The 24,086-nt window shown below is 39.9% G+C and overlaps 1 protein-coding gene across 4 annotated transcripts; it reads left to right on the top strand.

The window, feature by feature from the left end:
• Positions 1–533: 533 nt before the first annotated feature.
• KEL (Kell metallo-endopeptidase (Kell blood group)) lies at positions 534–23,534 on the top strand. Of its 4 annotated transcripts, none has more exons than XM_069017905.1 (19): positions 535–758; positions 921–1,073; positions 6,171–6,312; positions 7,653–7,856; positions 8,456–8,580; positions 9,497–9,643; positions 9,877–9,939; positions 10,908–11,096; positions 11,490–11,635; positions 12,855–12,978; positions 13,480–13,590; positions 14,612–14,710; positions 15,247–15,324; positions 15,780–15,883; positions 16,741–16,851; positions 18,906–18,973; positions 19,208–19,365; positions 20,187–20,282; positions 21,545–23,534. In XM_069017905.1, exons 2-19 carry the CDS (start codon positions 1,056–1,058, stop codon positions 21,719–21,721), a joined length of 2,160 nt encoding a protein of 719 aa, XP_068874006.1. In that variant the 5' UTR covers positions 535–758; positions 921–1,055; the 3' UTR covers positions 21,722–23,534. The 4 variants fall into 4 exon arrangements, with proteins under 4 accessions (XP_068874024.1, XP_068874006.1, XP_068874014.1 ...); XM_069017913.1 differs by having other exon boundaries at positions 535–824; XM_069017923.1 differs by lacking the exon at positions 9,497–9,643 and having other exon boundaries at positions 534–758.
• The last annotated feature ends 552 nt before the right edge of the window (positions 23,535–24,086 follow it).

Genomic DNA, 24,086 nt, shown 5'->3' with positions numbered 1-24,086 from the left:
ACTGAGCAGATACCAAATTATCTTCAGACTAGTGAACCAAGATATCATATTCCCCTCAGAGACCAGCAAGATGGGGAGTGAACAGTTCCGTCCTGGTATTCTGCTTGTTTCAAGCACTTTGGAAGCTGACACCAAGCTAGTCCTCACCATCTCTCTCAGCTCACAGCTGCCACTTGAGAAGGTCCCAAATCCCAACATCCACTACTCAGTTTTTAACGTCCCAGAGAAGTGAGCCAGGCTCCCAGTCCTCAAAGCAGAGAAACCTCCCTCCCAAATCTTCCCGATGTGCCTCCTTAAATAAGCAAAGACACACAGGCTGGCCATCTCCTGAGAAACAATGAATAACTGTAAATAGAATAAGTAATTAATGATTTTTCTTTTTTTAATGCCTCTTAATGGGAAAGAGAAAGAGTCAGGTGGTGTTCACCCCTCGAATGGACACTAGGGTGCAGATGAGAGAGAGAGCAAGAAGCAAGTCAGCACCCTGGCTTTTCTTGTGGGAGGAGGAGCGCTGGGATCTGTACCCCACACTATCTAGCAATAGGCAGAAGCCTCCGGGCCCCAGAGCAGCAGCAGGTTGAAACAGGCTAGTGGCAGGGAGAATATCAGACCAAAACAGGCTTGTTGGGTGGGCAGGATAGTGAGGCTGCTGGAGAGAAGAGAAACAGCAAATAGCTGAGAAGAGGCAGAGGGAGATAGAGAATCACATACTTCTGTTCAAAAAGATTTCGGTGGAGCTCCAAGAGACAGAAGGGCAGGTGGGTCACAGAGACACAGAAGGGGAAGAAAAATATTCTTTTATGAGGAGTAGAGGTGTTAAGAAGGTGGGCGGAGAGTTGCAAAAACACCATTTCCCTCCCTCCCATTTTCTCTAAGGGTGTTTTTCTCAGAGCTTTTCCTTTCTCTTCTCCTCCCCACAGCAAACAGCCAAGCTGGGAAGAAGAGATTGTCTCTGAACTTAGCTAAGTGTGTGGGCACAGAAGACTGATAGCAACCAAGTAAACAGAGCTCACAACTGTGGTAGCCGCAGGAGCAACGCCTGCTCAGTGACAAGGATGAGCACTCTTCCACAGGTAAGGAAATGGGTCTGTCTTGCAGTCTGCTCAGGGACCTTCATTGCACACCTCTCTTTTCCTTCTCCTTTCATAGCTACACTGCTTATTGCCTTGGCGGACCGGGGTAGTTGAGTGTTTGACTCAGTTTGTATCCAGAAAGGTCTTGTCTGGGTCTCAGAATTAATGATGTGGGATATGGTGCCATGATTTAGGGGTTCTTGCCCTTCCTGTTAGTCACCATAGTGGCTGTTCTGAGGACTGTTTGAAGCACCGAACAACAAGTAATAATAGTAATAGTAAAAGTATTAGTAGTAATAATAATGAAAACAACAACAACAATGAAAATAATGACATCTTTTATTCTATCTCCAGTTTTTCAGCAAGGTATTGTAAGAAAGTACTTACACAGAAACGTGCAGTTCCCCCCCCCTCCCACCCCCCCAAATAACTGTGGATAAGCAAGGCATAGTTTTTGGAATGTGAGAATGACATGGTGAGCCTAATTGCTTCCCATGAAGCGTGGTGTCCTTTTTCTGCTTTGATGTCTTATATAAACAGCTAGCAAAGTCTTAATTGCATATGTACAGACAAATTGCACTGAACTGTTACCTCAAGGTTGCTAAAAAGTACAGAACATTCAAGGGCAACAGAGATAAGTGTTCTATGTTACTAAGTAATACAAACACAGAAACTTGTATGTGTTGTTACGTTGAGATCTGTTCAGTGTGAGTGTTGCTGTAATGCAAACGGTCACTTTATCTTGTCTGCATTTTTACAGCTGAAGAATTTGAAGAAATGTTTGTTTTGTATATTCATTCCCAAATATCTGTATGATGAAGATCAGACCACAATCATAATTTTAGTCGTTGCCCATAGTTTTGGTCTACAATTTTAGTACTCCAGAATATAATTCAGCAATCTTTCTGTCTCATATTTCATGTGAGCAGGTACTCTATTTCAAATACAGGCTAAAATATTTCTCAAATGACATTTAATGGGCTCAATTTATGTGCTTAAATAATTTGCTGACAAAAGATAAATTTAAGAAAATGAAGGTTTTTGTGGTATTGGGGCATTAGTCTGAAAATATGTCATCCATGTGAGCAGTGTGATAAACACAATTTGGGTAACAGCCAAAGTCGGTAATTCATTAATAATCTACTGGCTGAAAAATAATACCTTTAAATTATCTGGTAAATAGTTATGAAAAATAACTCAAATTCTCTCTGCCTTTGATCTCTTTATTTTAATTTACTTTATTTTCATGAAAGCTAGGTGTTTTTTTTTCTGTAACACACTAAACACTGTGAAAATGCAAGGTGAGGAAGAATTAGGCAGAGTAACTTCAATCTCACTTCAGAACTCAGGAATGGCTCACAAACAGAAAGAAGGAGATGCTGAAGGAAAATCAAATTCTTTGGCTGGTTTAGTTGTATCAAACAGTTCTTACTTTAGTGATAACAGTACTTGTCATGATTCTGCTACCCTAAGTCATGCTCACATTTGAATCAGACGATACATAGAGTACATTAATTTAAAATTATAATTTTATAATTATAATTATGTTTATAATTATTAATGTTTATCATTTACAAAATTAAAATTAATCTTTTAATGATTTTACAGCCACTTGTTTTTACTTAGCTACAGTGAAGCCATTTAAATTTGAGCTTTTGCACATGCTTAAAAACATGAAAGAACAGAAACTGTACTGGAAATTGCATTCATCTTTATGCAAATACTGATTATTCTTCTCATCCATAAGTGAGGCCTATAAGGAAAAGCCCTGTCAGAGATTGAAGTATTTTTATCCTTTTCCACTGTCTTGTTCAACCCATTCACTTGTATCTTTATATGGAGCATGGTGGATGAAGCAACCAGGTCTCAAAACATACCACAGTAAAGTGCTGCTGCTTCCTGTAAGCTATGTAATGTTCCTGCAGCCTGTGCCCTGGAAGTGTTGATATGCCACCTCTGGTTCCATCTAGCTCAATCCACACTTCTGCCTTGGCCAAGAATCACTCACTTAGGAAGGGGTCTGTATTTCAGTGTGTATGGACCACTTAATCCAGTGTGGCATAAAAGTGAAGTTCATTCTGGATAAAGAGTCTGACGGGGATTTTGCTCAGGTCACTATCTGTATAAGAGTATTGAAAGAGCAGGTATCTGTGTGTCTAGATTTGTTTCAGCTGTTGTCATGAAAAAGACATGAAGGAGAACTAAATATGACTGCCCTCCTCTTTTTTCTGTTTATGTAGGTCCACTGTTTCTCTCAAACCCAGTTACAGAGGCAAGATTAGAAAGACATTTATTATGGAAGGTGAAGTGTTTGAAGAACACCTTTTATGCTTATGGTTCACATAACACCGGCCATAATCCAGTTTCTAAGTACAAGTCCACAACCAATTTCCACTCCCCTGTCATTTCTTTTGTGCTATGTTATTATTTTGGGCATGCTGCTCTCAGCCAGGTACTTCTGTTGTTTCACAATGGAGACTTAGGGGGGCAGTGCTGTTTCTCTTAGAGATTTTTAAAAATCTGTTATTTGATGCATTTTGCATTTCAAAATAAACATGATGTATGGGCCTGAAATAGAACTACTGTTAAGCAGAAATTCATAAGAAATTCCATCGACAGTCTTGAAATACCAATTTCTTGTTAGCATCTCCACAGCCATGCCTTTTATTACTCAAAAGAGAGAAACAGGTGTCCTCTGATAACATGAAACCAAATAATTGCAAAATTACTATTATTTCATGGTAGGAATAGGCTGGATTTTCAGTGTGAAATCAAGGTCTGTTGTAACAGAGAAGTCCGGAGAATTGTGAATGTAAATCATGAATCATTCACTCTTCCTAAATGGTGAGACATGAAGGCTTGCATGCCAAAGAATAGTTTTTCTATTTCCTTTATCAGCTAAGCTAATTTTCTTTCACTCACTTCCCTACCATACTGTTAAGTTGTGACACTTACTCTCTTACTCCGGGACTCAAATAGGTGTTTTGCTACAGGGGCTTATGAAAGGAATTTCTTCCTTTGTAGTTTGTACACTGTACCTTGCCAGTATGATCATGTTCTGTATCTAGTACCTTCTAATGTCAGGAGTCACTTGTACGTACTTGCTCTCCATTTAGTTATTCTGTATCCTGCTGAAGAAGTTAGGAGAATAGGATTTTAAGCAAGAAAAGAAGTTAGGCATTCAACTCTTGTTAGTAATTTCCAGGAGCTGAGTAAGCTTTTGAGAGGCTTTTATTCAAGATTGAATAAAATGCACATTTGAAAGATTATAAAATTATGAGGTCTGTTTTTCTATTGCTTATTTTTGTTTTCTGTTCTGTTAATGTTTTTGTGCAGAAGTTGTACCATAGTATATTAGTCCAGATGATTAACAGCAGACTCCTTCATTTCCTTAATGTTCCCTTAGGTGAAAGGGTATATACTGTGATGTACTTAATTCCTGTGAGATGTTGCTCGATTTCTTGTGATTTTTGTTGAGATCCATGTTTCCTTGTTTTGTGGCAAAGAACATAGATACTGAGTGTGGTGACAAATGCGGTTTAGCTACTGCAGGTAAGGGAGAATGAGAAGAGGGATGACAGTCCGGAACCCGAGAGTCATGACTAGGCAGGCAAGAAGCAATGCCTTAAAAAGCATGGGGTGCACGCCAGTATGGGTGTAAGGCAGGCCTGGTGACAGTGCCCAGGGTCAGCCAAGAGCGTAGATTGCCAGGCAAGTCCCTTGTGAGGAGACAGGTCCCAGGTCAAACCTGCAGAATCAAGTCTGTAGGTTATGGTCAGGACCCAGATCAGTGGCGTGCCTGTCCAGATGAAGGCATGGCTGCCATTGCAGCAGAGCTCAGACGGAGACTGCACAGGAGAGCTGTGAAAGGCCAAGTGAAGAAGGGGCATGTTCACTAAGGCTGCCTCTTGCTTTGTCTCAAAGAGTTCCGAGGCCTGACAAGGTTTCTCAAAACAGATTTCTTGTATCAGAGGACCAGGATAGAACAGGGAGCTAAACTTGAGCCTGTGGGGACAGTACAGGTCAGGCCCTGACACTGACATGTAGGACTCTCCCAGTAGCACTTCCATCAGCTTTCACAGCTATGAGATTTTCTCCTTGCTGCAGCTGAGGTTTTCCATTATCTTCTGGGGTTTTTTCCCCCCTTCTGCCTCTCTTTTCTCACTGTTTATTCTTATTTAGTCATTCCACTTTTCATTTTTTTCAGTTCTTTCCCTTTCTTTATATATTACCAGCATGCATTCACATGTCTGTTCCTTTGTAAACTGCTGTTCTCCAGTCTTATGTACATCAAAGTATGCAGAAGGAGTGAACACCCAGAGAAAATGTCATCTCATCTAACTATATCCAGGTAGATGCTAGGGGTGTATCCTATGATAGTCATTTAGCTTCCTTTGCAGTCAACAGAGAAAAGGACAAATAACTCCGGACAATGCTTCAGCTCATGCTAAAACAGATATCTAAAACAGAAGGTGTACTCATTAGGTGCCTAGGCTGTTCCACTGACAAAAAAAGACACACCTAGATTATGAACAAAACTAAATTAGAGTGAGAGAAGACCTGTCTGTATTTAAGATCTTCTCAGTGATTTACAGCTTACTCCATGTAGAATAGAACAAATCTTTTCTCTCACTTGAACTGGACTTGAGGGCTTAGGATGCAGTATTTTATTTCTTCAGGAGAGATCTGAAATTAGTGCTCAGGTTGCCAGACTGTAGCAGTATAAAGAACCACCAGTCCTAGCCATCCTGTTACTAGTTTTATAGATGCAAAAAGGCTTTGATATATTCAGGAAGTACATGCAAGGTGATTCCATAAAACAAAATGAACCATGGAGGGACAAATCTCCTCATAGCAAGCTGGATTTTCAATGCATAATTCATAACACTGTGCAACAGTTATAGCTTGAAAAGAAAGGGAAATGAGGAAGGGAGAAAGCCTCTGGGAGTACAGTCATGTAGATGACTTGGATGACTATTGGTGTTTTGGCAGTAGTCCTGTGAGTGATTTTCTAGTAGACTACGTGGGAGATGGAGTATATTATCAGTGCTAACCTTAATATGAATTTTTCTTTCTTCATTTTTTCTGTCTCTTCAGACCTGTGACCAGGAGCTGAGAACAGGTGCAAAGAAAGAACGATGCCTTCAGGGGAAAAGCGTACTTCTGTGTGCACTTCTTCTCAGTACTCTCCTTGGGTTTACATTGATTATCACCTACCTCGTGATGACTTGTGCTCTAGGTATAATATAAGATACCCTTTTCTAGTCTTCCTCATCCACCCCGTTTTAAGACCCCTTTATCTCTTACCTGCCTCCACTGTGTTTTAAGCTTAACATCAGTATTAAGAACCAGACTTTCAGAATCTCCAGGAGTCATAACACTTTCTGTCAAAAAGGTACATTTTTCTACCTCTTCCTTGGGTCACAGTGGGCAGAGATCCTCCACATCTGTTCTCCTCTGCCTGCCATTTAATATGCCTGAGCCCAGTTTTGAGGGAGAGCAGCTTTTTATTGTCTTGCACCTCATCAGTGTGTTCTGCTCTGTCTATAGTCAGGAAACAGAACTGAATCTGGTACTTGGAGCTCCTCCTCTGCATTTTTATCTCTGACTTTAGTTCTGGTTTTCTAGTACAGATCAGTGCAGTCATAGAGTAAAAGAAGAAGTTATAGTTTCTTGCTAATGGAGAAGCTGTGAGTATAGACCAGAAACATTAATTTACCTTCCAAATTTGCTAAAGAACTATCTGCAGAATGGTCCATGTCAATGTCTGTGCATATAGAAAGCTCAGTACTGAAGGTGCATTTATATTGGTGGATAGAGGTATTCCCTGCTCCAAAATAAGCACTGTTGACTCTTTACCGAGATTTTTTCTTTAGCTCTTGCTGTGTGTTGGAGACAGCTCACTTCAGAGACCAAGGAAAAACTGTTAGTTTAGATCTAGTCCATTTCTATTCTGCTTACCTTCTCCCATGTCAACTTTGAAACCATAGTATGGGAAATCTCACCTTGATTTACAAGTGGATTATTTCAGTAAATAAGGGATCTGATCTGATGTTGATATAAGATACTAAACTAAAATGAGAACATATACCTGGTGATTTGCAGCAGTTTAGAAAAAGAGAGTTATAGGTCAAAGCAAGATATTCTAGAAAGTCCTTGTCCTCTTTTGGCAAATGTCATTGCTGAGAAATGTTTCCCATGCTTGAAAAAAAGTTGTTTTAATCTTATCTCATTACTTTCGCTGGGCTGTCCTTCTGTTTCATCACGTGTTGACACCATCAGTTGTTTCTTGTTTATCATGTGGCCAAATTCGGCTGATCCAGGGGAAGGACACTGAGAATGCAAAATAATCCAGCTTGTGGCTGCCTAAATAGTACAAACAGAGGACAATCTCCCTGGGAAGTGAAAGAGAAAACACACTTTCAGCAATACCTTACAAGGAATTGAACACTGCATGCGGAGGAGCTTGTACCAAAAATAAGTCTTTTGGGGTAACTGTCCCATAAAAGTGTTTTGTTTAGAGTTGTTCTCACTTTCCGCTGTCACTTCTCAGTTCTCTCTTATTTATCTCCTCTTCAGGATCCTGTGATGCTGAGTCAGATCTTGGTCTATTGGAAAGACTTCTGAATTCTAGGAATGACACTGTAAACCCCTGTGAGAACTTCTACAAATATGCCTGTGGCAGATGGGAAGGCAAACAGTCAAGCAGAACCAGAGAAGAATCACTAAATGTATTTGATGTGTTGTTGGAAGAAAACCTGTTGATCCTGAAAAGGCTTTTAGGTAGGGACAGATGATTGGTGTGTTACCTTCGGCATCTGCCTCGGTCAGAGCTGACAATAGTAGTAACCGAGAGCACAATCATTCCTAACAGGGACTGAGTCCCCTCTCTTCGTTCTTCTGTCATTACAGGTACAGATTTGGTTTTGAGCATGTCATATTACAGTAGCTGCATTTTAAACATTTTAAACATTTTAATTCCCCTTGCCAAGTGTAACAGATGAAAGTCACGCTTTAAAATTCTGGCAGCAACCCAAACCATTTTCCTGTTGCCTTGTCAAAGTAGGCCATTGTTGCTCTGCTAGTCTGAATGTGCACTCTGATGATGTGTCCTGTCTCTGTGGGGGACTGAAGCCTAGATATGCACCATCTTCCTGTTGTACTCCTGCTTCCATGCAAAGAAACTCACGTATTTGGTCTCAGGAAGAGTCATGGCGCTAGAAGGTCCCTTGCTTTGAGTCACTGTGGGAAATGTGGATTTATTTATTAAAATGTTCTGGATAAAAGTACAGTATTTTCTTAAAACCGTTCTCTGCTCTAATACTGTCCCAACTTCTTTTTAAACTTATTTTTAAATTTTAAAATGTCCTTTTTTTCTTCAGAAAGTCCACAGTTTGGGATAAGAGGCTCAGCCAAGGAGAAAGCAATGAAATTTTATCGTTCCTGCATGGATACTGAACGAATAGAATCCCAAGGAGCTCAGACGTTGAAGGACCTCCTAAATCAGGTGAATGTTTGTGCTATTTCCTCTCCCTCAGGAAGAGAATTCCTGCAGGGAGAAGGAAAATGGGCAGTTAGGGTCATACAGTCCTACATGACGTAATTTTTCTAGAATCTGACCCTAGTCATGGTTCACAGCACTACTTCTAAGTGATAAATCTTCTAGCTTTAAATGCTGTTTCAAGAACTGATTTTCTGACATCAGGTACTTGAATCTTTCCTCATGACCTTATGCATTACTTAAGGATGGCAAAAAAACCAATACTGCAAAGAGGGATCATGTTTAATCTCAGAAATTCAGTTCAATAGGATCTGACTCACAGATCAAGGAACACCTGGAATGGATGAAATTTTTGTGTCGAAAATTAGATGATCATTCAGTAGTCAAGGCTTCCAAGAGAGCTTGTTTAAAGGAGAAAATCCTTCTCTTTCCATTCTGGGAGATTCCTCTCAATGCCAGGGAGAGCTGCACATTCTTCCTTCCAACAAAGAGCATTCACGCCCTGTGTCAAAAGAGGATGCAGAACCTTCCATCAGGAGGAACAGTGACTACAGGCCCACCTATGAATCTGCTTGTCAGGGAGGTGGGACCTGTAAATCCTGATCCCTGTTTGTCCTTCTGAATGGCTTCAGAAAAATTAAACCTATTTCCTGTCTCCTGCTTACCCAGTATTTTTTCCTGCACACTTTACTCTGTTGCTAATTACAATTCCTTTTCCTTGTGTCATTTTGCAGTTCATAGCTTTGCTTAGGGGAAAGTGTCAGGTCATTTTAAAGCCAGCAGCATATGTAGAACACTTTGTGAGTTTCTCCTGGTGCTTTTTGCTCTGTTGCTTCTCAGTTATCATAATGGCTGAGCTTATAGGTGTAAAAGAAAAAAAAAAACAGTTTTTCTCACCTGCAGCATTTTTATCTCTCTCTAGGTTGGTGGATGGCATAACACAGGTGTGGGGGAAACGAAAGATTTTAACGAAACTCTTCAGATTCTCATGGGCAGATACAGCACCTTCCCATTTTTTAGAGTCCTTGTGGGACCTAGTCCTTTTGACCCCAAGACCAATATTATTCAGGTGAGTATGCTAAAGAAAGAGCATTATCAAGGAAGCCCTGTGAGTAAAGAGTCAGACCAAGGCTTGCTCAAGTTAAGCCTTTGTTCTTCTCTGAAGAATTTACAAACATTTTCCAAAAGTAAAAGCAAGTTAATAACATTTCAAATTCCATGATACAGAAATTACCAAAATATCCTCACATTTCCATTCTTTCTGAAAATAATAATACATTTTTCCTTTACTCCTTTTTGCAGATTGACCATCCTGAGTTTGAGATTCCACTTGAGAGTGAATTCAAAGAGAAAAATTATCTTAAGGTAACATATCAGAGCCTGAAGCTCTGATATAGCTATTTGATGCAGGGATCTCCTTAAATTGCCTCCTGGTTCAGAGTGGTCTGTTTCCATGGGTTATGGTCAGTGACCTCTGAAAATGCATCCAGATGGAATTCTTTACAAAACTCTACTTTTCCAAAGGATAGATTGTAAAATGTAGCCCATTTTAGATCCCAGATTGAAAGCTTCTAGTGTAGAAACAGAATGTTATAATTATAATTTTAATTTCTACTTGCTAAGTAATCTGAATCTGGGCTTCATTTTAGCTTTTGCCTTGCCTGAATGTTTTTTAGAAGATGTTTTTGTCCAAAATAAGGCTTTATAACAAAATTTGTGTGTTGTAGGGAGTGATAGCTAGCTTTTTAAGGCATATTTTAAAAAGTTTTGAATATAAGTTGAGGGAACAATCAACAACTTTGACCTTGGGACATTGTAACAAAATAAACCCTGTCATTTCTCCAAATTCATATAAATGGAATTATTTCAGTTTCTTGTTCTGAGCCTTTCAGAAAAGTCCTCAATAAGACCCCTGAGCCAGCATAAACATTACTCTGAAACCTCATGAAGATAGAAACAAGAAGTTGACATTTTCTCTCCATTAAAAAGCGGTCTCATTATATCACTGAATTTCTCTCCTTTGACTCCAGAGATGGCAGGCCTACATCTCTAAAATTATTCCAGTATTTGAAGTAATTGTGAGCTGTAATTGTGAGAAAAAATAATCTTTTGGGAATTCAGTGTTCTTCACTGAGAGAGGAACTGTACTTGGCAAGGTGTATTCCACATGAATAATTACATAAGGATGTTGCAGAAAGAAGACAGTTTTAGGAATGGGGCGGGTCTGCAGTAGCTTTCAAAGATTGAAGTTTATACAGTCAAGATGGATGGATGGATGGAGTGACTAATTTTCAGTCATGTATCTTCCTTTGGTCACATATTCTGCATTGCAGGTTCTCCGTGTGTATCTTTCATATTTGGAGAGACTGGGGGTCCTACTTGGAGGGACAGAGGATGGTGCCACTGATTCCTTTTCCCTGACCTTGTCCTTCATCTCTAACCTCCAGCGAGTTGTCACCCCACTGCAGAAAAGACAGCAGAGGGGGATGCTGTTCTTTCGCACTACCATTAGGGAGCTACAGGTATCTGTGCCTTAGAATTTGAGCAACACAATTACACGTGACATTCATGTCTTCATTCTGAAGATCCAGATCAAAAGAGATATCAGACATGCTTATTAGATGCCATTGTCTTGCAAATTACACTTGGAGCCTGTTGAGCTTTAAATAATCCTTTAACTTACAGTCTTTAACTGACAGTCAGAATTTTTTCAGGCCCACAACTCTCTCCCCTCCCTGGCGCTAATTCCCTTTCAAGAAAGTCAATTCTCCTCTTCAAGATACACATTATAAAAACAATTTAACTTGTCAAAAGTATCTCTTAACAGTATTAGGAAGACTATCCTGGTTTTCCTGTTATTTCTTGTGATCCAGTTTAGATTCATAGTTCAGCATGTAGTTTTGTTTTACTTGCAGGAAAAGGCACCTGCTATTGACTGGCTGGCATGTCTCCAGGCTGTCTTCCATCCTATGCCAATGAACCTCTCTCAGCCAATTGCAGTGCATGACATGGATTACTTAAGAGAAATGTCACAGCTCATCAAGGAATGGCACGAGGGAAGGTAGGAGTTGATAGCTATGATTGCTCATGCCCCAAGAAATACTTACTTCAAATACTATAGGTTTAATAGGTCTGTCTTAGAGGCTGCTAAATCCAATAGTCTAACAATTGCAAGACTGCTGTGGCTTTATATCCACAGGTTTGGCCAGTGCTATGGCTTAGCATATATTCCCAATAGGCTTGCATATGCATGTACCATGTCTGAACACACATATAAAATAATATATTTATGTGTGTCACACAGAGAGGGAACACAGTGTATTGACTGTCACCCATCCACCCATAGCACTCATACAAACATGAACCCAGACTAATCCTGTTCCTCAGCTCCAGCTGATCAGATTGCTCAATACTAGTGAAATATGTGTGTGCACACATGCCAATAGCTGGTCTTAGGTATTCAGTCTGTCAAGAAGCTGGCCAAGATCTCCTGGTGTCCACTTGGATATATCACATGGAATATATGAGTCTTGCAACCCTACTTTGGTTGCTGGTACTCTGGTGTCTTCCTGTTACAAACACGCCTATCAGGTCTTTTCAGTAGCTGGTCCAAACCACTAGTATTTCCCAATAGCCAGCTCTCAGACTCCCGCACTCTCCAGAAGCCAGCTGGATCCAAAGTCCCTCCACTAGTCTCAGACTCGTTGTCTCTCCAGCATCCAGTTCCATCCCCACACACAGTGAGTAGAATGTTACTTAACAATAGCATTTAATAAGATAGGACGTATCCTGGTGACCATGTGCAGAGCTCAATCAGACAGACGCCCTGGCAAGCACAAGTTTATGCTCAACCATCCCTTTCTACCACCTTTCCTCTCCTTTTTCCCCACATATATTCTCCCAATCCACTATGATCCTTTCCTTTCCCTGCCTTTGGTCCTTCCTGTAAACATGCCATCATAAATCTTACAAAATCCCACAGACCTCTCATAATAGTCTATAAGTTTCACCCAGTCCTAAAAGTTATCCTTCTCCAACTTCCTATAAAGAATCCTGTGCCCCAGCAGGCAGTTACCCTTTAAATCTCCACAGTGTTTTGGGGAGTTTCTTTAGTAGACTCCTGTCAATCATCCTCCTTTGATAGCATCCAGGTGTATTCCATTCAGAGTTCTTTGTTGTCATTGTTCAGATTCCTAGGATTTCTCTGCCTTAAGTTGCTCCTCTGACACTTGCCTCACTTGTGTGTTTATGGTGACCAGCCTTCAATCTCCTGTCTACAGGGTCCCTCACATTTATATGATTGTTTGTCTGATTGGGAATCTCTCCCCAGCCCTTGACAGTCGATTCCAAGATGCACGCCTGGAGCTGTATAAGATCCTTTATGGAAAAATGGGATCTAGAATGGTGAGTCAGACTTTTATCAGCTTCTTCAGCCTCCCTAACAGCTGAACACTGTAGGTCATACCTTCTGAATGTTCCCTTGATGCCTTAGATGAATGGAGTTTCTTCGATTTGGAGAGAAAAACTACTCTCCCCAAGCCATTAAGTGCTTCTTTTTTCTCAAAAGAAATGTGGAAGTAGACATGACACACAAAAGTTTAGAGAGCTGAGTGTACTGTATCATGGAGTAGGAAAAATATATAGATGGTCATCTTTCTTCTATGGATTTTTCTCTGCTAACATACAAATCTTCATCTTGAGGTAAGTGGAGTAAATCATAGGGAAAGAAATGTTTTACTAGAAATGCTTACTAAGGTAGCTTAAATAGAACTACATTACCTATTCACTGCTGTCATTCTTATTCAGCAGTGCATATGCTACTGACCACACATCTACATATCATTTTACTGATTTCCTAGTTTTTTGCCCTCACTCTCATGTGTTTCTACTTCTTTGTTCCTACAGATGCTAGCTGAGCGCTGGAGGAAGTGCTTGACTGATACCAGCTCTTTCTTTGAGCCAGTTCTAGGGAAGATGATTGTGCAAGAAATTTTCCCTGAGCAGACCAAGAAATTTGTAGGTATTCATCATCTTAACCCCCAAGCAGAGCTCAGCTTCACCTCTTTCTTTTTTTGACATGCCACCTTAAGACCACATCAAGGCAGAAAAATCATGTGTAGGTTTCCTGCCTTTTTATATATTCCTCTGCTTACGCAAGTTCCCTCCTTTTTTTGGAATATGTCAGAACAAGATACTGATGTCATTCTAGAATGATCAATGCTAAATACCAGCTATTATCTTTGTCTCAACTGTTAGAAAAGTGCAGTATGTGCAGTACCAACAGCTATGACAGCGGTACAAATGCATGCAATCTCTGTGTGCTCCCTGGAATAAGAGTTAGTGTTAACAGTATTCATCACCAATGTGATATATCTCAACAAGAACACTAAGCATTCGAATGAAAACATTCTGAATGGGTCTACAGTAAAAAAGAACACCTGCCTGCAGTGTGGAAAAGATTTCTTTTTTTTGATCCTGTGATGGTCAGAGTTCCTTTCTCTTTTGAGGAAAGTTAGTGTAGCACCAGGTTTTGCAAAGAGTTTGAAGTCTATAAGGTGGCAAGAGTAAATAACACCAAGAAAAGCTAATGGGAAAACCAAGACTACATGTAGTGAAGCATAAATTTTGATTATTAAAGCATAATTTTGAGAAGGATTAACTCAGATTGCCATAATTTTCAAAAGGGAGACACTAACAAGAATTACTTGTGGATACTGAATTTTCATTTTGCTCATGAAGGGGTACGATTATTCATTATTGAATGAGAAGGAATTGTCTCCCTCTAAGTTACTGTGAGAGGCCAGATGAAAAGGTGTGTGGGAGAGAACAGTGAGCCCTGTGAGGAAAAACTGGATGCCAAATAACTTAAGCCTAAATCACTGTAGAAACTGAAATATTTTCTTTCATCACAAAAAGAAAGGAATTTTCCCTCAGTTATTCTGTGGTTGAATTGCTGGAACATGTGAAGATGGTAGCTAAGAGTGAGCAATGTTTTTGTGCAGTTTTGACCATGCCTTCTCTTTTTTATCCATGGCAGGCTGAGCAGATGTTCTCTGCGATCCAAGATGCCCTCTACGACCGCCTGGATCAGGTGGAGTGGATGGATGAACAGACTCGCCGAAACGCTAAAGCCTTGGTGCGTGCAGAAGGCAGGACGTACTGAGGCCTTCCTTTCCCTGAAGCCTTTGGAGAAGGAATAGAAGAGACCTGCACCTTTATATATTCCTACCTGCTTCTACAGGCACACAGTCTTAAATAGATGTCTTATTCATACTAAATATTGAAGGTGGTTTTGTAAGTACCATAGGTACACATACACTGATGTGTAGGCATAGAGAGGCTCTGTTTTTGTTTGTCCACGGATACTCTGAATTAATTTTATTGAGATACAATTCAATTTTATACATCTAGTAAGGTTAAAAGCTAAAAAGCTGAATGGCAGAAGACAATACAAAGAAAAAGAATAGAACAACATTAGGCCTCAGGTCGTAGAGTTAAGAAAGCAGAGCAGCAGGACAAGATATCTTCTTGAAAGAGAGTAGCTGTCCTTTTAAAGGGCTGACTTGCTTACATTGGTCAGAAATAGCCTTTAAAAGGACTTGCAGAATGTAAAGCCTCCTATTGATCAAGTTTCTTTTTGTTTGTTTGTTTGTTTGTTTATTATTATTTTAGGTTTCCAAACTACAAGTGGAGATTGGTTATCCAGCTCACATACTCCAGACTGACAAAGTGAACCTGGAATACCAGAATGTGAGGCATATAATGTAAACATGCCTGCCTCATTACTGGCAGTTTACCTGTATCAACTGCTATCTTGTCTGCTTACAAAAGAGGCTATGACCTCTGGAGCACATTTCCTACTTATCATTTTTTGGGAAAATATGGGGCCAGAGAACCTTAATCTGTTGCTTCTATACTGTTGCCTATACTGTCTCCTATTTAGAGTGGCTGGCCTGATCGAAGTAATTTTTTACCTGTTTGTATGTTCTGTTTGGCCTTCAGATAACATTCCTGTCATATCTTAAATTGAAGGTCTTTAGAACTGGGAGAGAAAAAACCTACTAGTATCCCATTGGTTTCTGTTTTGATTAACCCTTTTTTGATCCATGGGACTTTTTTTTTTCTAATTTTTTCTTTTTCTCAATTGTTCAATTCATTCCTTGCTTACGCCCTGTGACAGTCACATTTCCTGTCTTTTCCCTCAGTTGGAGATAAATGAAGACACTTTTTTCCTCAATGTGGTGGCTTGCTTGAAAATATTGAGGGAAAATTCCTACCTGAAGCTCCTTCAGCATCACCCACAGGATAAGTAAGTAAGATAGTGATCTGAAAAATATAACAGAATCACATACTTATGAACCAACTGAGGTTGGAGATCAACCTGTTGGGATCACTTAGTCCAATCCTCCTTCTCAAGGCAGGATCAGCTAGCTCAGGTCACTCAGAACTGTGATAACTGTATGTCTATAGCTCTCTTTTACTGTGGAAGAGGAGGAAGGGCAGGCGGGGGCCAGTGGGCAGAATTGGACTCAGTACTTCTGAATGTGGTTTCACCAGTTCTGAATGTTGCTGCAAGTCTGCATTGCTGCATCCTGCTTTAAAAAACCCTTGCATTTGGCAGCCTGTCCTACATTCAGCCTGAACAATGCTACCAAAATACCCCATCGTTGTGAAGAGACCCCCAGACCCCTGAAAAAAACCCCCTTTTTTTGACCATACACCCCTGATTAAGAGGGATAGCTGGTTCTCCTGGGCTTCCCAACAAAGTAAACAGCAAAGCACTGTGATGACATGAATGCTGGTGGAGTCACCTCAAAGGCAGGACATAGGATGCTTCAGAAGGAAGGCAGCATTGACAGACGTGCTTTGGACCTTAGTCCTCCTGAAGAGTATTCAGTATTAGGTTACTAATCCTAATTTACTTGACAGGAAAATTGTGAGGGAGAATCCCTTCATGTCTATGAAAACTGAGATATTAGTTCTGACCATCTGTAAACAACTGAAGATTTATTTCAATCACCTGTAACTCTAGATAATGTGAATTTCATAATTTGCTGGTGCTGTGTGAACAGTTGAACTATTTTTGCAAGTTGGTGCAAGAAAGGATCAAAGTTTGAGATAAGGAGTTAATACATTCTCTAATTTCTCTTTTTATTTTGCTTCTAGCTGGCATGTGCACCCCTGGAGTGTGCATTCATACTATTCAATAAGGCACCACATGGTGGTCTTTCCAGCTGGAATGTTCCGCAGTCCGTTTTTCCACATGGAGTTTCCCAGGTATGGAGGGGCTTAAGAGGTGCAAGCTGAGTGTAGGCCCTGGGCTGCACCATGCTTCCAGGAGGAATCTTAGTGGGTGGTCTGTCTTTAATCTGTTTTTCTTACTGCTTCCCAGAAAGACACAGTAAAGGGGGGAAATCCAGCTTTTTCTAAAGCCGGATGGATATACTGCTTGATGAATTCTGGGAGTGAGTGATCGTTGACTCTGCTGAAGCAAAATCAGGTGAAACTAAACAAGACAAAGATATTATTCCAGAGCAAAGAGGCAAAAGTCATGTGTAGGTTAACTGCAAAGAAGACATTTCACCTTTGCCCCTCATTTTCTAGATTCCAAGGATTCCTGAAATCTAACCCAGAGAAAACTGGAGCCTCACAGAGCAACTTCTTGTCAGAAGTCTTTTTCAAATGTATCACAGTTCTTCTCTCATTTTTTTTTAAGAAACCTTTTCTGCCAAGCAAATAGATGTTTAATTCTGAGTCTTCCCCTGCAGTAATGACACTTCTCTAGATCATGCTCCTCTGGTTGTGTTCTTTCATCACATGGAACAGATCTCTTATGCAATATTTTTTTCTGATAATAAAAGCACTTCAAGCAGTTGATTGTAAACATATCATTCAATGTCCTTTTTGCCTGATAGTGGATAGATACTTGTCCGAATACCATTGTACTGAAAGATAAGCTCACGCTGTGGCAAGAGGCTGAAGTTTGAAAGAAACATGTCTGAGTTAAAAGTAATTATTTTCTCAATAGTGATCTCGAAGATCACCAGTCCTTGCAGTATTTAATTAATTTATTATAGTATGAAGAAAAGGACATCTCAAAAGAATAGCAGAAAATAATTTCTTTTTCCAGTGGTATAGGCTGTCACTGTATTTTTCCTCTGTGAAAAATGTCTATGCTTTCTTATTCCTTTTGTATTCAGTGTTAGTAAAGTACATTCTTCTCACTGTCACCTCAGTTGAATAGACTGATAAGTAAAACTTAATCAGCTTTTGGTGAGTTGGTACAATGGCATTTTCTCAGATGATGCTCCGGAGTTTAACTGGCAAAAGCTAATTCAGGTGACTATGAAGATAATTTTTAGAACAAAAACTCAGCAAAGCAGTACAATTGTTACAGTATCATAGAATCATAGAAATAATTGGGTTGGAAGAAACCTTTAAACATCATCTAGTTCCACCCCCTGCCATGGCCAGGGACACCTTCCACTAGACCAGGTTGCTCAGAGCCACATCAAACCTGGCCCTGAACACTTCCAAGGATGGGGCATCCACAACTTCTCTGGGTAACATTTATAAATTATCAGCTATAGAACTCTTACTGAGTTCCCAGTGGTGAAATAATGATCCAGTACGATAATTTTATGCTTCAGCTGTGTTAATCAGTGCACGGGAAGATAGAATGAGTCCATCATTTCATATAATGGAAATGCATTTTGAGTGTTCTCTTCCTTTTGAGAGTATCTGTAAATTCATTGCATAGAACCATAGAAATTCTATTTGGAAAGAACTGCTGGAGGTCTCTAGGACAACCTCATGCTTGTAGCAAGTTTGCCAATGCTAGACCAGAGTAATTGCAGTCAAATCATCATGATTTTAATTTGCCTTGCCAGTTTTATGTATTCTTTCTCACTAGACAAAAGCTGCAAGATTGCTTCTCCAAACATCCTGCTTTTGTATGGTTACCATTGTAGCTGCTGTTTGTGCAGCATTTCAGACAGTAGAGGGTCAATAAGGACATATTTCAACAACAGTACCTGTCACTACAGCTAATGAAGGCAGAATCTCATTCATAGGCTCATCATTGTTATGATGGCTTATTAACTCCAAATACTTTAAAATAAGCCCATAATACAATTTTAAGCATTGGTAGGATAATTTACACTTGTATTTGCACTTTTACACATCTGAGTGACAACACATACAAAGTGTTTCTGTGGGGTCCCAGAGCAGAATGCTCCTGTGGAGCACACAGTCGTACTCAGTGGCTATAAAGAATGCTCCTCTGCCCTCTTTTTCTTTCCAAAAGCACTCTTTTCATCTTTATTTTTCAGCGCTGTGAATTTTGGAGCCATCGGGGTCTTCATGGCACATGAAATTCTTCACTCATTCTATGGTTATGGTGGGTACTGGCTGTGGTGTCTTTATTTACTCTTCTAGGTCCCACTGGTACTTTCCCTTAGAGGATCTGAAATCCCGGTCCTTATATCAGTGTATACATATATTATTGAGGTAGATGAACTTAAGGAAAAAACATTCCAGTCCATGCTGGCTACTAGGAAGAATCAGTGATTAATGTGAGGAACACAGGTGAATGCCATAAATAGTTTTACTTCTAGGACTTTTTCCCCCACAGTGTTGCCTGTGGACTGTCCTGCATGCAACAGGAGTGCACTACAAAGATCTACAGACTGCTTGGTTGAACACTATGAAAGCTACAGCTTTAATGTCAATGGCACCTTCACACTATTGGAGAACACAGCTGACACTGGAGGGCTCGCTGTCGCTTACCAGGTATTGTGGTTTGCTTACTTCTGGAATCTCATCGTCTCACTACATAACACACAAGGTTGCCCTGCTGCTTCCCTCTCCCACCTCCTTCTCCAGTTCCAAGTTTCTTACACCACCTGCGCCCGTGAAGCATGAGCCCAGCATGTCCTCTCTTAGTCCAGAGAGAGGTTCCTCACAAAGCTTTGCTCATAGTCTCTATATGTCCATGTAAGACAGATTCTCTCCTTCACCACCTTTACTTCCCTGTTTATGTCATGCATACAAAGGCATGCTATTGTATATATGCTTATGTTATACTTGAGGAAGTAAGCTGAGACATGAAACAGAATTTTGTATGGTGGTGAAATGACTCTATAACAATGTTTTCAGCAGTACTTTAGAGAGAATTTTTTGTTTCCTCATACAGTACTTCAGCAGTTTAACTGCTGAGGGTAGTGTGAGATCCCTAGGTCTAAGATGGTACTTGTTACATTTTTCATGAAGGACATTGGGAGGTAGAAATTCTTTAATCTATAGTCAAATATTTGTGATTTGTTTTGAAACTAATTTTCATTCTTTCATAGTACAATTACAACATCTTATGACAATGTGTGTGGTAGTATCAGTGTAGTAGCATCTGAAATGGTAAAGAAAGTAATTATATTGTTACTCTCCCACTTTAGACTTTTTAAGGGCATGGCCAGCAGCAGAAAGCCTCAGAGTGAGATAAAAAGTTTCTAATTTATTAAATAGTTATCAAATTAATAGATTTCACTGACAGAAGACATGAGCTTGCAATACTGTCTAAAGGAAGCTTTATTATTATCCATTTTATCTCTCCACAGGCCTACAAGAATTGGATGAAAAAGCACAAAGAAGAGAAAGATTTACCTAAAATTGGACTTTCACATGATCAACTTTTCTACCTCAGTTTTGCTCATGTAATGAATGCTAGTCGTGTGTCTTTCTCACTCTCCATTTCTTCCACACTCTTACAGTTTGTCTTTCTCAATATTCAATCACTTTTCTCCTTCTTCACAGAACTGGGAATGACCAATGATTCTGTGAGATCCAGAATCTTATTTAGAAGCTAAAATTCATATTTACAGCTCCTAACCTGTTATGGATCTCAAAGCTAACAAAAGACCTGTCTGCAAATATATATTTTACAATGCACTGAAATCCACCACAATTAAGTCATAGCAGACCAACTGTGTCAGGGAAAGCAGGCTTCATAGCCAGCTTCTGACTACTTTCTTTGCTGTTGTGAGCAATCTTACACATGGAAAGAGAAACCCAACTGCAAAAGTAATGTATCTGTCCATCCTTTCCTTCATTCACTTCTCTGTCATGGTGAACGGCTGGATGTCATGTCACTCTGAGTGACTGATAGTGAAAAAAAGAGTTTCAAATGTTATTTAGAGCTGGAGAACTAGAAGTACATGCACACATAGTTTGTGGTTTTTGTGGAATCTGCAGTAAGGATTTCTGCAAATTGTGGAGCTATGTGTAGCTGTGCTGTCAAGTTCCTCATGATAGATGGTTGGATTTCTGTGCTCAAAAAATCACGTCCTTGTAAGTCAGTGTAACTGTGCAAAGGGAAAAGTTTTGTGTGTTCACTAAGTCAGAGCAGTGTGTAAATAAACAGCTTATTGGGTCTTGGTGACAAGATTTGCATTTCAGAGGCTGTCTGGCAGCTACTGCATCGTTTGTTGATAAATAAAGACTGAAATAATGAGAATGAAGACTTGGATTGCCAGTTTAACACCAGAAAAGTCATATAATCCTCCCCCAAGTCTCTTGAGTAGTAATGGGATTTTGTGCAAGTGCTCTCCTTTGTTGATGAGCACTCATTGATTTCACTTAAGAAGCTGAATCTAGGCACTGAGACATCTTCACCACTATTTTAGATGGAGTCCAAGGTTGCATGAGCCTAGCCAGGGTGGCCTAAACTCTCTGTGTTCTGGACTATGAAGTATAGAAAAAGTGCAGATGGCTTGTCAGAGAGTGAAATGGGAAAAGAGAAGTTTAAGGAAAGGGAAAACAATCAGAAGAAAGATCTGAACATTGTTGGCAGCCACGTAAGCATGTTTCCTTGTTTACTCCAGCACCCTCTGGTGTGTGTGGAGGCGTGAGAAGCCATAAGTCTTGTTCACACGAGGACTTTCGGCCAAACTGACTTTTCTATTTTGCTTCCCTTCAGGCAATGTGTGGACATCAGGATCCAGAGAAACTCCAGTCTTCCCTGAACACAGATCCACATAGTCCCTTGCCACTTCGTGTGTCTGGGCCTGTCAGCAACAGCCAGGACTTTTCCAAGAGCTTCCAATGTCCCAGTGGATCCCCAATGAACCCAGAAAACAAATGTCGCATCTGGTAATGCACATGGAAAAGGAAGAAGAGAGATGTGATCCCAGGGAGAGGAAGGCCTGGCACATTAAAGTATGACTGTCTTCTCAGGGCCTCTAGGGTGACATGGTGCTCTTATTCACTCCTTTGCCTTCCTTTTCTTGTTATCCTTTCCTCAGCACTTGGTGGTAGGGAAATTCTTAAACTGATCTCGTAAGGAGGGGGTCTTCTCCAAGGCTCTCAGCTCTCTGTCCCAGATGTGTGACAATTCTCAGGGCAGCAAGGTGACTGGTCAGTTTCTAGTAGGCAACAGCTTGTGAGGAGTTGTGTACAGAAATACTGTTACATTATTCGTCCCTCAGTTCAGTGCATTTCCCTGTCTGCTCCAGCAGCCTCGCTGTCATGTTGAAAGGGCAAGTCAACAACCTGGAGCTGTAAGACTTGTTTGTATCTTACAATAGCTCTTGGGAAAATCCTGTGGGTTACCGGGCAAACCATATGTAACTTAGAAGAGAGGGAAGAATTATCTTCTCTTCTTTTGCTAATAAATGGAGACAGGTGCTAGGAAAGACTCAGTGGCTACAATTTGTAGGCTGAAAGGTAAGTCACTTAATAATGAAGTTTACTGAAGGCCTTCTCTGCTCTGTTTTTGTTTCATCAGCAAAACTCAGACATGACAGGAAAGAGGAAAGCATCCCCATTAATGGTAGGGGGATTGGGGAGCTGAGAACAGATTCTCTTCCCAACAAGACTCTTATTTTAGTGTCTAGGGTTGAGGATATGGTAGAGGTTGCAGTATGGGACAGTCACAAGGGTTTCTAGAAGTTTCTAAAGGTTGAACAACTAGAATTCCAAGAGCTTCTCTGGATCCTGAAGCTGGTTCTCTCCTTAAATTTTTAAACATTTACCATCCAAGCAGAGGAGTAGAGCTATTACAGGATTTTACTTTCTACTTGAAATTGAATTTTAGGTATTAATTTGCTTTAGAGCAAAAGCAGAGTAAGAAGCAACATGGTTTGGAGCAGCAGAAGTGCCTAAAGGACATTCTTAAGAGCAGTGTAATAATTACATCTATTTCACATTCTCATAAATAGAAAATTTATACCAATGTTCTAAAATTTACTGATGTTAGTAATTATAAAAAAGACACCTTTTGCATACTCTTCAAACTGTTCTTGTTTATGGGAACATTTTTATTTTACTTATTATATTGACTGCCTGGGGATTGTTTGTGGAATGGGTGATGGCAAGTGGAAACATCCCTTATCAATGTAAGCATTGTAAAAATAACTGTGTTAATCCTTTTCAAGTACTGACAAACAGAGCAAAATGTTTTCCGAGAATAGACTGTTCAGAGATTTTGTTTTCATTAATTAACAAAAATACTAATAAACTGGTTGCTTCTGAGAAAAAAAATTACTTTGATTGCAAACTCTCTATCATCAGGCCTGTTTCTTTTTTCTGTATTTGTACTGTTCACAACATGACCGGCACTGTTAGCTGAACTTCACAAGTAATAAATAAGAATACCTCAAAATAGTTTGACTTACTTACCATCATTATAAATAACAAATATGGGCTTGTGCTTATTGTTACCATTTAAACAGAGTATGCTCTTCCTCCCCTTCACTCCTTCAATTGATTTTCTCCTAGCAGCATATCCAGACAGTTTTTCTTTTAGATGCTAATAGCAAATAATGGTGTGTACTTTTACACACTTTGTGTGTAATATAGACATTGTTTCAGTGTTCTGAGACTACTTGGCTTCTGTGTTTATAGTGTTTAGAAAAAGCAAAAGCTACTGACAATATGCATTTTGAGGAGTCTATCTTGTTAAGTGTATGTGGAGGCACAGTTCCCTGGAATATGCTTTATTTTTTTCTTGTTCTTCCAATATATGTTGAATTTAATAATATTCTGTTTAAAAGACAGGTTCACCCCTGAAATTGGTGAGTTGAATCAGTTCTTTTTATTAACTATGATGTTTTTACACAAAGAACATATGAGAAGTGCAAGCAGGGAAGTCTGGCTTACAAAAAAGTACTGAGAATTTAGTGTGTCTCTCAAGAAGAAAGGAAAAACAATTTCAGTATGTGCACAGGGTCCTTGCCCTTATCTTCGGTGTTCTAGTTCAATTCCCTGGGATGTGGTTGGTGAAGATAAACTGTATTGTCCAGTAGGTGATCATGAAACATAGGTAGATGTTCAAATTGTTTTCATCCACGATCACAGAAATTATTTCATGCTCTATGTCATGCATAAAAAAAGGACAATCTCCAGGAGAAGAGCGAGATTCAAGAGTAAATCCTTCACTGCTGAATTGCTCCATGTCTCTGAGTCCTCAGGCTGCACCATATCGATCACCTCCATTCCTTCCCCAGTTGAGGAGGCCACAA

Source organism: Aphelocoma coerulescens, chromosome 1 (genome assembly GCF_041296385.1).
Source record: "Aphelocoma coerulescens isolate FSJ_1873_10779 chromosome 1, UR_Acoe_1.0, whole genome shotgun sequence".
Lineage (NCBI taxonomy): Eukaryota > Metazoa > Chordata > Aves > Passeriformes > Corvidae > Aphelocoma > Aphelocoma coerulescens.
The sequence above is the reverse complement of the archived record's forward strand: the minus strand, read 5'-3'. Positions and strand labels throughout refer to the sequence as shown.